The sequence below is a fragment of the Primulina tabacum genome, chromosome 1, assembly GCF_025594145.1.
Source record: "Primulina tabacum isolate GXHZ01 chromosome 1, ASM2559414v2, whole genome shotgun sequence".
NCBI lineage: Eukaryota > Viridiplantae > Streptophyta > Magnoliopsida > Lamiales > Gesneriaceae > Primulina > Primulina tabacum.
This window is the reverse complement of record NC_134550.1, coordinates 58,221,642-58,236,249: the sequence shown is the minus strand read 5'-3', so window position 1 is coordinate 58,236,249 and position 14,608 is coordinate 58,221,642. Positions and strand designations below refer to the sequence as shown.

At 35.8% G+C, this 14,608-nt stretch overlaps 3 protein-coding genes across 5 annotated transcripts; 1 reads left to right on the top strand and 2 right to left on the bottom strand.

Moving 5' to 3' along the window:
* Window positions 1-636: 636 nt before the first annotated feature.
* On the bottom strand, window positions 637-5,276 carry LOC142554673 (histone deacetylase 19-like). Of its 3 annotated transcripts, none has more exons than XM_075665349.1 (8): window positions 5,144-5,276; window positions 4,197-4,757; window positions 3,250-3,690; window positions 2,298-2,528; window positions 2,114-2,184; window positions 1,978-2,035; window positions 1,161-1,259; window positions 637-889 (listed from the first exon to the last, which is right to left on the bottom strand). In XM_075665349.1, exons 2-7 carry the CDS (start codon window positions 4,722-4,724, stop codon window positions 1,194-1,196), a joined length of 1,395 nt encoding a protein of 464 aa, XP_075521464.1. In that variant the 5' UTR covers window positions 4,725-4,757; window positions 5,144-5,276; the 3' UTR covers window positions 637-889; window positions 1,161-1,193. The 3 variants fall into 3 exon arrangements, with proteins under 3 accessions (XP_075521464.1, XP_075521459.1, XP_075521455.1); XM_075665344.1 differs by having other exon boundaries at window positions 1,174-1,259; XM_075665340.1 differs by lacking the exon at window positions 637-889 and having other exon boundaries at window positions 972-1,259.
* A 2,077-nt stretch (window positions 5,277-7,353) lies between these two features.
* Window positions 7,354-7,920, bottom strand: LOC142514710 (uncharacterized). The gene has a single exon (XM_075619772.1). It carries the CDS (start codon window positions 7,918-7,920, stop codon window positions 7,354-7,356), a length of 567 nt encoding a protein of 188 aa, XP_075475887.1.
* A 3,940-nt stretch (window positions 7,921-11,860) lies between these two features.
* On the top strand, window positions 11,861-14,233 carry LOC142520399 (cell division control protein 2 homolog D). The gene is made up of 8 exons (XM_075623386.1): window positions 11,861-12,160; window positions 12,811-12,952; window positions 13,048-13,109; window positions 13,204-13,315; window positions 13,404-13,497; window positions 13,593-13,662; window positions 13,747-13,885; window positions 13,978-14,233. Exons 1-8 carry the CDS (start codon window positions 11,940-11,942, stop codon window positions 14,068-14,070), a joined length of 933 nt encoding a protein of 310 aa, XP_075479501.1. The 5' UTR covers window positions 11,861-11,939; the 3' UTR covers window positions 14,071-14,233.
* The last annotated feature ends 375 nt before the right edge of the window (window positions 14,234-14,608 follow it).

Genomic DNA, 14,608 nt, shown 5'->3' with positions numbered 1-14,608 from the left:
TTGAGTGAGCTAATCAAAAAGTTAAACTCATAATTGAATTATTGGGTATAAGCACTGCTTTAGCCACGTATTGTTTTTTCATTTGTTTTTTTTTTTTTTTTTGTAATTTTTTCCACTTGTTTAGGTAGACTAATTGTGCTCGAATATATCATGTGAGTACATACTGCTTAAGTTTCTGCACAACCATCTTAACATGTTCACACGGTGGGCTAAAAAAGTCTCCAAATCATCCTTGCAGTCAAGGGAATATGCGTAAATCACTACTAATTTAATTTGATCAATTAAATGTTTCAAATCAAATTTATAGATATATCATACATATGTTCACATGTTCTGTTAAAAAACACGCTTGAGACTTGAATGTCTTCGTGTATCCACAGAGGTTCACACATCATCAAATTATTATATACCCACAGGCTTAATTAATAATATCCTTTTTTGGTAAAGTTTGCATTTGTATAATTATGGATCAAGATGGAACTGAAATAATCTTCAGACAAAATTTTGAACTTAAATGTTGAATTTAGTAGGAAAAAAATTTGGGCTCCCGACGGGATGCACGATATAAACGAGTGATCCTGTTCAGCACGCGTATGACAGTAAACCTGATCCCAAACAGACAGATCGTAAAACAAATAAAAAAAACCAGGTAAGGTATCTCTTTTCAACTACAGAGGGAACAAAAATTATATTACGTATGGTACTGGAGTGGTCTTCCAATAACCATACCAAAAGGGTGGTCATATACATCCAACACAAAAGGCCTGTAATCGATTATTTCCAGTACCATGAAACTGAAAGGAGATAGCAAAGAGAGGGCTGCTTTCCGAATGCTAGGACATTATCAATTTGATGCATAATTTGTGCAACAGAAAACACTCTGGTGTTCCTGCCATTTATATACATAATTATTTATGACATGCAAACTTTTTTCTCATTGCCATTGCGATATAAGTTGGAAAATGGAGAAGTGAAACAAAGTACCAGATATAGCTAGAAGATAACTCAACAAATTTCCCAGCCACAAATTCTCTCTGTCTCGCATAGATTTGCTTAATTTACAAGTGATAAAAGTTGACAATTACCAAGAAAATCATAGTTTGAATTAGAAACAAAAACTAAGTTTTTACCCTGATATTTTTTTAAATCCAAATGTTTACATTGTAGACTTACTCATGAAGTGGATCGCAAGACTAGGCAATGGGTTTCAGAGGATTAAGGTCCGGTTCACCATTACATTCGCCTTCTCTACTGTCTCCCTGAAAAGAGCAAAATGGAACAACTATATTGATAAGCTGGAAAAAGTTCTAAACTTTTTTCTACTATGTTCCCTGAAAATTTATTATAATTATTTTTACATCTCAACAGGAAAAGGTTCTGCTAAAATACAGATAATATAACGGGCACAAACGAGAATTTTAACGACTTGTCATTGAATGGAAACATGTGATCAGTTCTCCGAACATAATTTCTAAAAAGAAGGGTAAAAAGTAGCTCAGGGAAGGCTAATTAGTAAAATCTTGTATTTTAGGCCAATTGCACTACAAGCGAACACATAACAAATTAATTTTGGTGCAACATGTTTATACTACAAATGCAATATTCGTGCATTACACCAATGAATAGGCAAAATAAATTGGGTATCTGCTCATTTTGAGTCACTGTTGAATGTAAAAATGGTACGCATTCCATAGAGTCACAGTTTGACTCAACTTAACTAAGGCAAAAATACCATAAACTAAATAGGTGGAGAGAATAATGATTCCGACACAAGCAATTTGATGATGAATTGACTCCGACTACGAGAAAAGTTTTCGATTGGAGGAAAATTTTGAAACTAAGGTAGCTTTAAAATCAGAGTATGAAAATTTCTGATATGCAGATACAGAAGCATAAAACATTACTAAATTCTTTTACTAGTGTAGCTCTTAACATTGGCATCAGAAAATAAAATAGATAGGAAAAGGAAATGAGTACCGTGTGTTTTCCTTCAGCTTCAAGAAATTCACTCTTCACTCTGCCAGGCAAAGGCTTACTGTGTGCAAATAAGATGCTGAAGTTCCCAGTGATAAATATCAAAAAAGCTAAAAAATTCATGAAGCAAAAACACTACCATTCATCATCAACATCCATGTAAAAATCGGTTTCACCTCTTTCCTCCGCGACATCATAGTCTTCATCCACCTGCATGTCAAGCACAAAAGAATAGCTAAATTTAGGATATATATGTTTCTCTGTGTGTGTATAATATAGGTATAGTAGGAACATTAATTAGACTCCCTGATGCAGAAACAAACCTCTGGAATTTCAGTATCAGGTGGTCGCTCCGTAAACTGGACACTTGGTGCATGTTGAAGCTTGGAAAGATAATCCAGAAGCTTGGATCTAATCTCTTCCAGTAAATGCCGAGAGTTTTTATTTTCCATGTTACTTGGAGCAACATGAAGAGTATAATCTGGGCCAAAGTATTCATAATATTCATGTTGTGGCATCTTGTCCTCCAGTTCGACCCCAAGTGCTACCCCTGTCTGTCAAATAAGGTAAGTAAATAAACTGCAGAAGAGCTGCATTACCAACTATGGGATCGACATGATCATACATCTGAATTATGCAGGTTTCCTTTTCTTTTGGCAAACAACTGACAGGAAGATTTTACAATTTCCGACTTTGTCTTTTCCCCTGTGTAATAATTCCATTGGGGGCCAGAGAATGGGGTTTTGTTCACAAATCACAATAAATTCATCCACTTATAGACACATGGAGACTTTTGAGATATGATAATTGATAAGTGGAAACTCCTCATTATATAATAGAAAATAACTTGTTCCTCAACATTCTACCGAAAATTTCTTGCAAACTCATTGAAATGAGATTCCATGACTATTTAGCGTGTCAGATTGTTTTGAAGACCAAACTGACTGGATCTGAACCTCAACTGTGAGGATGTGAAATCAGTGAAAGAGCCCATACCAATATAAAACATGATTCTATACGTACGTAGCTTTAATATAAACATTACAATTTCAACAAACAAATTGAATTTGAGTACTATGTCCTTGTTTTGAAGCTGTGAGATAGAAAATATCCAACTAAAAAGAATTAAGCATCTCAAACTTGTGGAAGTTATGACGTTTACTGATCGAGTCCCGATCAACGCATCACAGGTTTGATAAGCATAAATTTGAACTAACAGTTGACAGTATGGGGTGTTGATTGACAAACCATTATCACTAATAATAAGAACATTACCTCATAACACCAGCATCGAGCAACATTACGTATTGTGTAACCACCTCCACCCAACAACAGTAGTGGCACATTGAAGGTTCTCATAAATTTGACACACTCTGCGTGACCTTTAATTGAGAGATTAAAGCAGCCTAGCCGGTCTCCAGACAGCGAGTCTGCACCACATTGTAACACCACAGCACCAGGCCTAAACAATTCCATCACCTTGCCCATTATAGGTTTAAATAGAGATTGATAACTTTCATCGTCAATTCCATCATCTAGGGGAACATTAAGAGAGTAATACTTCCCCTTTCCAAATCCAACATCACGTATATCCCCCGTTCCAGGAAAATAATCTCCGAACTTGTGAAAAGAAACAGTCATGACCCTGTCTGTAGTATAAAATGCTTCCTCAACACCATCACCATGATGAATATCAATGTCTACATATAAAACTCGCTGCCAAAAAATAACATCAAAATCAATGTGCAAAAAAGAAAAACTCTTGCAAAACAAAAGTTCCATTTCATTTAACTTATGATTAAGTAGACAGGACTCCAAGGCCTTTGGAACTCCGTACTCCATCGGCAACAAAGTAGTTAAGGCATACCATGGAAAAAGAATGAAATGAAATGGATAGACTGACTAGAATTGACGAATAGAAAGCATCGATATGTCAATGCCTGTGACAGAAGGTCTGAAGTCTTCGTTTACCAACTTATATCAAATTCGCAAATAAAAAAAATGTCATTCACGCAAAAACTAAAGTTGGCTGGTTAAGAATAAGTTTAACCCGTTCCAGCAGCAGAGACAAGTTTCAGTCTCAGAATTAAAGTAAGGAATCCTGAAAAGAGCTTGAGAACACAAAGCTTACTCGTCGTATGCAGTGAGTTCCGATTTTACTTCAACTATAGAAGCTTATTAACTAAACAGGAAGAAAGGAGGAATATGAAGAGGAAACCAACCTCGTGCACTTTGAGAAGTTCCAAGATAGCCAATACTATATCATTCACATAGCAAAAACCAGAAGCTTCACATTTCTTTGCATGATGTAGTCCGCCAGCCCAATTTATAGCGATATCACAGTGCCCATGATTTAACTTCACAGCTCCACCAACGGAACCACCAGCATAAGTTTGACAAAACGAGTAGAGACCATCAAACACAGGACAGTCCTCACCGACATTAAATCTCTTCAGCTGTCTGAGCTGGTCCTGCTGTGTTTCGGGAGTGATGTTCCTCAAAAAAGAGACATAATCGTCGGCATGGAATCTGCATAGATCTTTCTCTCTGGCAGGATTAGGCTTGAGAACATGCATCTGATGCAGTAACCCGTAGTGGGCAAGAAGAGCATGTGTCATCCGAATCCTGTGTGGTTTCATTGGGTGACCTTGCCCGTAATAGTAATTTCCAACCTCTGGGTCGTAGAAATAACTCACTTTCCGCTTCACTCCATCAGGTCCAGATGGAAGTGAGTTGCCCCCAGTTTCCATCAATAGAGATCTAGCTCAACGTTTACTTTAAGGCTGAGGCAGAAATTAAAAGCAACTCAAAGAAGACAAATGCTTAAATTTCAGTATACTAAACAGTAAGTTAGAACCTCATCGATGAAACCTAAAACCTAAAACTAATATTGGATCCGTAAACCCATTTACTTTTCTCTGCAATTAATCAACTTCATATATTTAACGCTGCGCACGAAAAAGCTAAGCAACAAAATGAACAAGAAATCCAAATCATACAAAATCAAACACAACTACAAAATCATTAAATAAACTCGAAACATCTACGACTTGGGAATATAATTCCATATTAGAGTTAAGCGATCCAACCACTACCACTCGCTGAATAGAGATCGAACTCAGATGAAACAGACGAACAATTTGAGCAACAAGTATTACGCATACATTACCTCGAAATTTGAGTTGCTAGGAGACTCGAGCCTTACAACAGAGAAGCCGGCATTGAGGTGATGGACAGGGTTTGCTTTTGAAGAAAGATTATTATACTAATGCAGCGAGTAATTAATATTTATTATTTTTAAGTCTTCGTTTTTTTATTTATTTATAAAAACTAGTGGTCCTTATATTTTATATGGTCAGAAATTATTTTTAAAAAAATTTAAACTATTATTTTTTCATATTTTTATCTATAAAATACAGATCCCTGGTTGAGATGATCTTCTAGAATAGAAAACGAAGTGTTTGGTGTATTGTTATAAGAAAATAAGAGTATTTTAAGTATTTAAAAATGCCAAAATTTGTGTGAGACGGTCTCACGGGTCGTATTTTGTGAGACATATATCTTATTTGGGTCATCCATGAAAAAACATTACTTTTTATTGTGAATATCAGTATGATTGATCTGTCTCACAGATAAAGATTCCTGAGAATGTCTCACAAGATGCCTACTCATTTAAAAAATGGACGATGACATTATTTTGTCTAAGTTAGGCTCAACTTTAATAAAATATAATGTAGATATATATAAATTATTTAAAATTTTATGTTTATTTTTTATTATGAATATCAGTAAGGTTGACTCGTCTCACAGATAAAGATTCGTGAGACCATCTCACAAGAGATCTACTCTCTCTTATTTAGGTCACTCGTAATAAAAATATTATTTTTTATGCTAAAAGTATTACTTATTATTGTAAATATAGACATGATTGATTCGTCTCACATAAAAATATATGTGAGACCGTATCATAAGATAGCTAATAAAGTTAAATTAGTAGAATTAATAATTGGAATATAGGATATTTTAGGTTAACATGATAAAAATATGTACCTTTTTTATATGTTTCACGTATATCAATGTTAAAACATACTTATCTTAATTAATGTTAAAAGTAACTGATATTTCGAAAGGGAAAAAAAACATAACATACTTATAACGCACGCCGGTGATTACATGGAAGAAGTTATAAGAATAAAAACAAACATGGAGGGACATCGAAAGAATGAGAGTTCGAAAAATGATGTTGGTTAATATTATTTTTGAGTTGTAAATTTTTTTTCAAAAATGATCTTCCAATATAAATGACCAACCAAAGATTATTGAGTAGGTCTCTTGTGAGACGGTCTCACGAATCTTTATTTATGAGACATGTCAACCTTACCGATATTTACAATAAAAAGTAATACTTTTAGCATAAAAAGTAATATTTTTTCATGGATGACCCAAATAAGAGATCTGTCTCATAAAATACAACTCATGAGACCGTCTCACACAAGTTTTTGTCAAAATCATTTTGTTAAAGTTAGCCCAAACCTAAAACTGATCATGTTTTTTTTTTTTTTAAATATATGTTTTAAATCAATAGAGTAAATCTTTTGTAATAAAATCTCATAAATTTATACTTATGAGACAAGTCGATCTGATCAATATTATATTTTTTCGTGACTCGGGTATATAGATATAAAATGTGAGGCATAACATAATCGAGTTTTTTTAACATATAAGTAATCGGGTGAGACTTAGAAGTTGAATTGATTTTAGAATTAGGTGGGACTCCATTAACCAAAATAATTGAGTTACATAATATACTTAATTATGACTCAAAATAAATTATGAATATTAATAATAGAAAAAAAATGTACGAAAACACATGCTTGATTATGAATATTAATATTTGATTTAAAAATAACAATAAATTATGAATATCAATTTATTAATCGAGATTCTGAAATATATCAGAAGATTCATTTAGAAATCGGCGCGTGCGTTGCTTGTGTGTACTCATTCGAGATCTTGACGAACCAAGAACACCGTGGCTGTTTGAAATTTCTCCAATCCCAATTCATTTTAACAACAAATTTAAATATGAACATAGATTATGATCAAGAGTTCGAATAAATCATCACAATTATCTCAACCAATTTGGATGCAAAATTTGAGTACAATAGATTACATGAAATGCGGAAATATATATTTCTGATCAAGAATCATGAGGTCTCCCCCAAGAACACGGGCGGCGCAGGAATCAGTGGATGGAACCGATCGACGACGGATTTCGTGTATTTTTGGAAAAGATTTTTCCCACCCCTCGGGCAGCTGATCGGCTAGCTTGAGCATGCTGACGTATATAATTTGATTTGCGTACCATTTCCAAGTTCTTCAATCGGCGTCGTGCATAGATCCTTCGTAAATGGTGGAGAGCCTGATTCGGAACGATCGAACGGCCAATTTAGCTCGCCGGGAAGAGAATCTCTGCATCTTCCTCGTTGAACCAGATCTGGAAACTACCCTTAGCGGAGAGTCGAAAGAAACCTTGTTCTGAATTTGATAATTCGATTGCGGGTGCTCTTCCACCACCAAGACAGGAGAAATCCTGGCCTTGCTCCTCCGCCTGCTACTGTTGATCTTGTCAAGCGCAATGCTAGCCCTCACGGCCAAGGCCACCATGTCGGAGGCCGCTAACCGATACTGAAGCTTATTCGCCGACAAGACGAAGTAGATCTGGTCCCGGTGGAGCTCGAGCTCCCCGTCGAGAGGGGGGATGAAATCATCGAAGCACAAGGAATCGGAATCGCAGAGGAAGATGGAGTCCGGGGAAGAAGACTCGAATCCAAGAACCTGAGAAGCTGTAACAGGAAGAGAATACTGGCGCAACTGCCCATCAACGGAGACGACATTGGCGGACGGCTTTTGATCTGAGGATTGGGAGGAGAAACAAACACCCATGAAAGAAATTTGAGGAGAGAATTGGGAGTGGAAGATGGAGTTGGAGGCAAAGGCGGTGGCGGAGGCGGGTATATATCGGGTTGTATGTGGGGCCGCGAGAGGAGGAGGGGGACCACTGGGTTTTTTTTATTAATAAGCGATGACGTCATCCACGAGTCAGGTCCCTATTTTGTGTTGTTTGCCATTCAAGAAATTAGAAACTCAACTCAAATTTGACCACAATATTATATTATATATAGATAAAAAGAAAAAGTAGATATCTTGTGAAACGATCTCACGAAAGATTTTTATCTGTGAGACGAGTCAACTCTACCGACATTCACAATAAAAAATAATACTTTTAGCATAAAAAGTAATATTTTTCATTGAAGACCCAAATAAGAGATCCGTCTCACAAAATATGACCCGTGAGATCGTCTCACACAAGTTTTTGTCATTTATCATAGTCGTAGACGAGTCGATTCTGAAAATATTTTATACGCATTTGAAATAATTAAATTTGAGTCGAACTCGAAAAGTTTGAACTTTTTCATGTTAAATTTGTAAATACAAGAAATTATTTGAGCTCAGATACATTTATTTTGAATATTGATATTGTTTTTAATATCTAGCTTGAGGAGCATCAATGCCATATACTAATTGATCAAGTCTCTTGTAAGATGATCTTACGAATTTTTATCTGTAAAACGGGTCAATCCTACCGATATTCACAATAAAAAGTAATACTCTTAGCATAAAAGTAATACTTTTTCATGGATGACCCAAATAAGATATCCGTCTCGCAAAATACGACCCGTAAGACCGTCTCACGCAAGTTTTTATCGTACTAATTATATAATTTTATTTTGTTTTCTTGTAAGTTTTGTGTTAAAATATAAGATAATATATAGGAAAACATCATGGATATTTAGAAATAATATTGTACATACGGAGTTTAATTTCAACAATTTACTCAAGAAATTAGCCCCACAAGTGAAATATTTAACAAAATGACTTTTGTTTGCTAATGAATTTCAAATCAAATCTTACATTCTCAAATTTTATCATCTGATTGGTCTTTGTGTTTCATGTATATCTAAGGCTCATTTCGAAAAAAAAGTGTACTAAATTAGTATGAGTTGATCTATATCAAATAAACTGGTAAATCAAAATTAATATAAACTATTTCTAAAATAAAGGATTAATAAAATTTTGTTTTCGATATAGATATAGTGATTGATCATTTGGACGTGACTCGCACTCAGATAAAATCACAACGAAAACTAGTTTTGTTATAAGTATCAATTGATATACAAAAACTCACGTGAAACCGATCTTCGTTCGACCCAATCTATGAAAAATATTAGTTTTTTATGTCAAAAATATTATTTTCATTGTATGTATGAACATGTTGAACGATCACAAAGAGATCATGGACAAGAATGCTGAAATGAGAATATTTGGTTGATTTAGCATTGGTTATGACATAAGGAATGACAGGTTGTTCTAAAATTGATGTCGTAGCAATGCGATAAACTTTTCTTGGTTATCACGAATCAAGGAATATTATATAGTGGATAAGTCCGCGTAGCAAGTTGTTATTATTGACTTTTTTAAATTGAAAACGAGTGAAAATTGATTTTGACCAAAAGACTTGGGCCCTTACATATGGTGATATGGATGGGGGGCTGGCCCTTCGTTGTCTTGGTCTTCGATTCCTAGTCCCGTTTGTGAAAATAACAAGAAATGATCCACAGACGTTGAATTGAAGTGCACCAAAGAGGAAGGTTAACCCACACTTAAACAACATTAAACAGCGACAAAAACTTGTGTGAGACAGTTTTACGGGTCGTATTTCGTGAGACAAATCTTTTAATTTGGTCATCCATGAAAAAGAATTATTTTTTATTGTGAATATCGGTAGGGTTGACCCGTCTCACAGATAAAGATTCGTGAGACCGTCTCACAAGAGATCTACTCAAACATATATAAAATGCTAGCTTGACCTTCAATTTTAATACTAATATTTAAAAACTTAGTATCAGAGGAACTACAACATATCGGGTTGGTTGTCCGTTTTATCTTGCATGTCCGGTTAACAACAACTTTTAAAAATTAATATGAAAAAATTATTTTGTTCTTATCTCACATAAATATCCAAAATGCCAAAGAAGAAAAAGAATAATTATAATAATACTAATTATCGAATGGATTTCGATTAACATGCATTTGGTATTCTGATTACTGTATCATCTCTCCAGGGCAGCATAAATAATATTCCCACCAAAGAAAACTTGCATCGTCGATCATTCTCTTGAAGCAACAATCTGGTGTGAAAAGTAATCTTTCAAGAAACTTCATACAAATGAGAAGATCTTCTTCTTCCTTGAATCTGATGTCCGCCGCCGCCGCAGCCTATAATTTTCAGACGACAGAAAATTTCGAGCCGCCGCCTATTCTGGGTGAAGAGATCACGCATTTGGTCCTCTCTAAACACCCCTTGATGGAGGTAACCTCACCGGCTCTGTTCGCTTGCGCTGGCTGCAAGGAGCCATGGTTCTGGCAAGAGGTTATCGTCTCAGCAGTGCGGTTTTCAGCTGCATCAGTTTTGTGCTCACTCTGCTCCGCTGCTGATGAATCATCCACTGCACGCCCAGCACCAACTCGTTTTCCACTCTAAACCAAAATAGGGTACGTATGTTGTGTGTATATATATAATATATTAATTGCATGTCTGTCAGGTTTAGCCTCGTATATTTGATCTTACATTTGGATAATTTATTTTAAAATGTAAAATATTTTGAACCCACGTGTAAAATCATAAATAAGTTCGATCTTTTGCAGATATGCGTAGCAAAAGTTGGAATAACAACACGGCCAAGATGCGACATTTGTAACAAGTCTTCCAAAGGGTTTACCTACAGATGCAGTGCATGTATGTAGCTTCTATGTGCACCCTTTGCTGCCCTCTCAACTCATATCAACTTCCCAATCCATCCACACCCCTTGAGACTTCTACCGCCAACTACTGCGGCCGGCGACGCACCTGTGGTGAGCGCAAGAAACTGAAAAGATCCGGACGGATGTACCGTTGCACCATATGTGGGCAGTGAGTACCATCTCCATGCGATGTCCGCCAAAACACTCGTGAATGGCCTCCATGCTAATGGGATCACGACTCCTGAGAAGCCGAGTGTGCTCGGGCTGCTGCTCATCTCGCATAGCAAGCTGTTATCGAGTTCTAGGAGGGCTTAGTGAGTGGTTGGGAGAGGGCACGGGGGAGGTACTCGTTCAAAATATTACACCGCAATAGAATAAAAAAAATTTAAGTTATAATGTAAGTGATGATATACAAGAGGTACATTTAGCATTTTTCTTGAAATAATTCCTCAAAATATAATGCTTGTTTCAACACGAGTGGTAGGATAGTTCTTTTACCTGGTCCATCGTTCAAATGCTTATATTTAATGGCACAAAAATGGTATACACATTTTTCCTACCGCGGATAAAAAAAATATTAATTTTTATTTTAAAATATTATATTTTATTTCAAGTATAGATCAAATTGATAATTTTTATGCACATAAATCCGTGAAATCGTCTTAAAAAGCTTCATCTATTTTTTTATGAGTATGCCAAAATTTTGCAATCTTTAAAAATCAAAATCTTATTTTTTGTGAGAAATTTATTTGTTTATTTTGAATGTCTTTATTATTAAAGAACCAATTTAGAAATAGAAGTACTTTTAGTTCAAAATTTTTTATATAATTTAAAATCTATTTAAATTATTTAAAATATAAGATTGATCTTTCTCTCACAAAGCAATAAGACTAAAATGAAAATAATGTCACCTATTTTTGCATCTATTGGAATCTCAGTCGGGGCTAATTTTGGGATTTCAACGGAGCCATTTTGAATTTCAAAAATGTTACCGTTGCTAAACAAACGAATATACATACAATCCCCAACCGCGGCTTCAAACAGAAACAAGTTCCTCTTTTCTGCGACTTCCCATTTTCATAACCAAATTCTTCAGAGAAATGGAGGAGAAAGCGAAATCTGCAATGGAGGCGTTCGAAAAACTGGAGAAAGTTGGAGAAGGAACGTACGGTAAAGTGTACCGAGCGAGAGAGAAAGCCACTGGGAAGATCGTGGCATTGAAGAAGACCCGTCTTCATGAAGACGAAGAGGGAGTGCCCCCCACCACTCTCAGAGAGGTCTCGTTGTTGCGTATGCTCTCCAGAGATCCCCATGTCGTCAGGTTATTTATATGTGTAGCACTTAACGTTACGTTTCGCCCACTTTTCATGTGGATTTGGGTTTTTTAGGGTTCGTAAATTGGAACCCTGTTCGATTTCTTGATTGTTTGTGATGGATTCCCTGAGCGTGATTTGAGGTTTCTTGGTTGTCTTCGGAGCAGTTCTTGAGATTTTGAAACGTTTTTAAAGTTCAATTGCAGGGGATTTAGTCTTGGTTTACTCTATTTCAATATAATTGTTTTTTGCTCTTTCAGAGACGGGAATAGGTATTAGGTAGAAAACTTTCTGGTTGTGAGTGTTTTCCCCGGTTTGTGGGTCCAAATTCCAGATTTTGTTTGGTTTTCTTGAGATTTATGTATGGTTATTCTTTATATTATCTCTGTTAGTCTTTGTTCTGCATTCCTCTAGTTTAATCCCGAAGCCTCGAGCTATAATTGTAATTTACATACAATTAGCCAGATAATTAAATTAGTTTAGGCTGATTTTTTTTGCTAATTTCTAGTTATTTATTGTTTATTCAGTTGTTGGTTTCTTTTGATGAATTTCATTTCATTAAGACAGATGTTAATTATATACTCTGTCAGGCTTTCTGTTACACGTCGTTTCAAATATTTTTTATTTAACAAATTTCCTTTAAAATAAACTTATGCAGACTGATGGACGTGAAACAAGGCCAGAATAAGGAAGGAAAGACAGTTCTTTATTTGGTGTTCGAGTACATGGATACTGACCTCAAGAAATACATCCGGAGCTTCCGTCAAACCGGAGGCCATGTCCCACCTGCAGCTGTGAAGGTATTCATAGCTTCTCAACTCGAGGGAATTTATCTTCCTTGTATTGATGATGTTATACTTGTGCATGCCTTGAATCTATTGTTGTTAATTCGCAGAGCTTAATGTACCAGCTTTGTAAGGGAGTTGCTTTTTGCCATGGTCATGGTGTTTTACACAGGTAATTCATAGGTTTCTCATCAAATTTATACACCATCAACCTTAGTTCTTAGTTTTTCTATTTCATCATGATGTTCATCATTTCAATTATGTAGGGATCTTAAGCCGCACAATCTTTTGATGGATCCCAAGACAATGACGCTTAAAATAGCCGATCTTGGATTGGCCAGATCGTATACAGTACCCATAAAAAAGTATACTCATGAGGTAACATTCTGGCCTAGACAGCAATTATCTAATCAGATAACTGGATTGATATCTTTTAATGTTTGCTAATTTCACGGTCTTCTTCCAGATATTGACCCTCTGGTACAGAGCTCCAGAAGTGCTTCTGGGTGCTACACATTACTCACCTGCAGTGGATATCTGGTCTGTTGCCTGCATATTTGGTAGAGATCTAATTCTCCCTATACCACGTTGTATCTCGTAAATAAGATATCCAACTAGAACATTAAAGTATTTTATTCTGTTTACTAAAATTCAGCTGAGTTGGTGACAAACCAAGCTCTCTTTGCTGGAGACTCAGAGCTTCAACAGCTTCTACACATATTCAGGTTTGATAGACCAAAAAATAAAGAAAATTGGATCTTCAATTTTGGCTGCATTTAAGTTCTTACTGAATCTAAAATCTGAAACAGATTGTTGGGTACTCCAAACGAAAAAGTGTGGCCTGGTGTGAGCAAGCTTGTGAACTGGCATGAATATCCACAGTGGAGTCCACAGCCACTGTCTTCAATGGTTAAGGAACTGGATGAGAAGGGACTAAACCTCTTATCCGTAAGCTTTGTTTTGTTAAACTTGTTGTCACGATCAAATATTGTCTTAAAATGTCTTCCAAGAATAGTCCTTTTTATGATTCTCAATTTCAGGAAATGCTGCACTACGAACCAGCTAAGAGAATTTCAGCCAAGAAAGCTATGGAACATCCTTTCTTCGATGATCTTGACAAGTCTCGTCTCTGAAGCCGCATTTATGGTCGGTCTAGGTGTTGTGATGAAATGAATTTGAGTCATTTTCATTTTGCTCGACTCGAGCACGTACTCCTTGTTCTCAACTTGTGGGTTTATTATCAAATTGCTTGTCTATGCAAGAGCATGATATCATTACCACATAATGAAAGTTCAAAATTACATTCTAATCATAAATTGCTGTTGGAGGAAAATAAAACACGCCAATTTTAGCAACCTATCAACAATTTTCCCTCAACTCATTTCGAGGATCTCTTCCTTCAATCCTTCCCCTGCCCGCTTAATGACACGTATATTAAATATGGTGATCAAAAGGAGCATGCGTAGCTTCAATCTCATGTTTGAAATATGTCGATGTTGTCCGCTGTACAGACAGAAACCTTTTTGTTTATGTTGTAACGCAATTTTACAAGTGCAAAAAGATTGAAGCTGAGTGGTGCTGCAAAAAGACAAGAATTGGACCCCCTGGCGGAGTCACGTCCTACAAAGATTTTATTTATTACATGGGGAGGGCTCGATCGTACGACCTAGG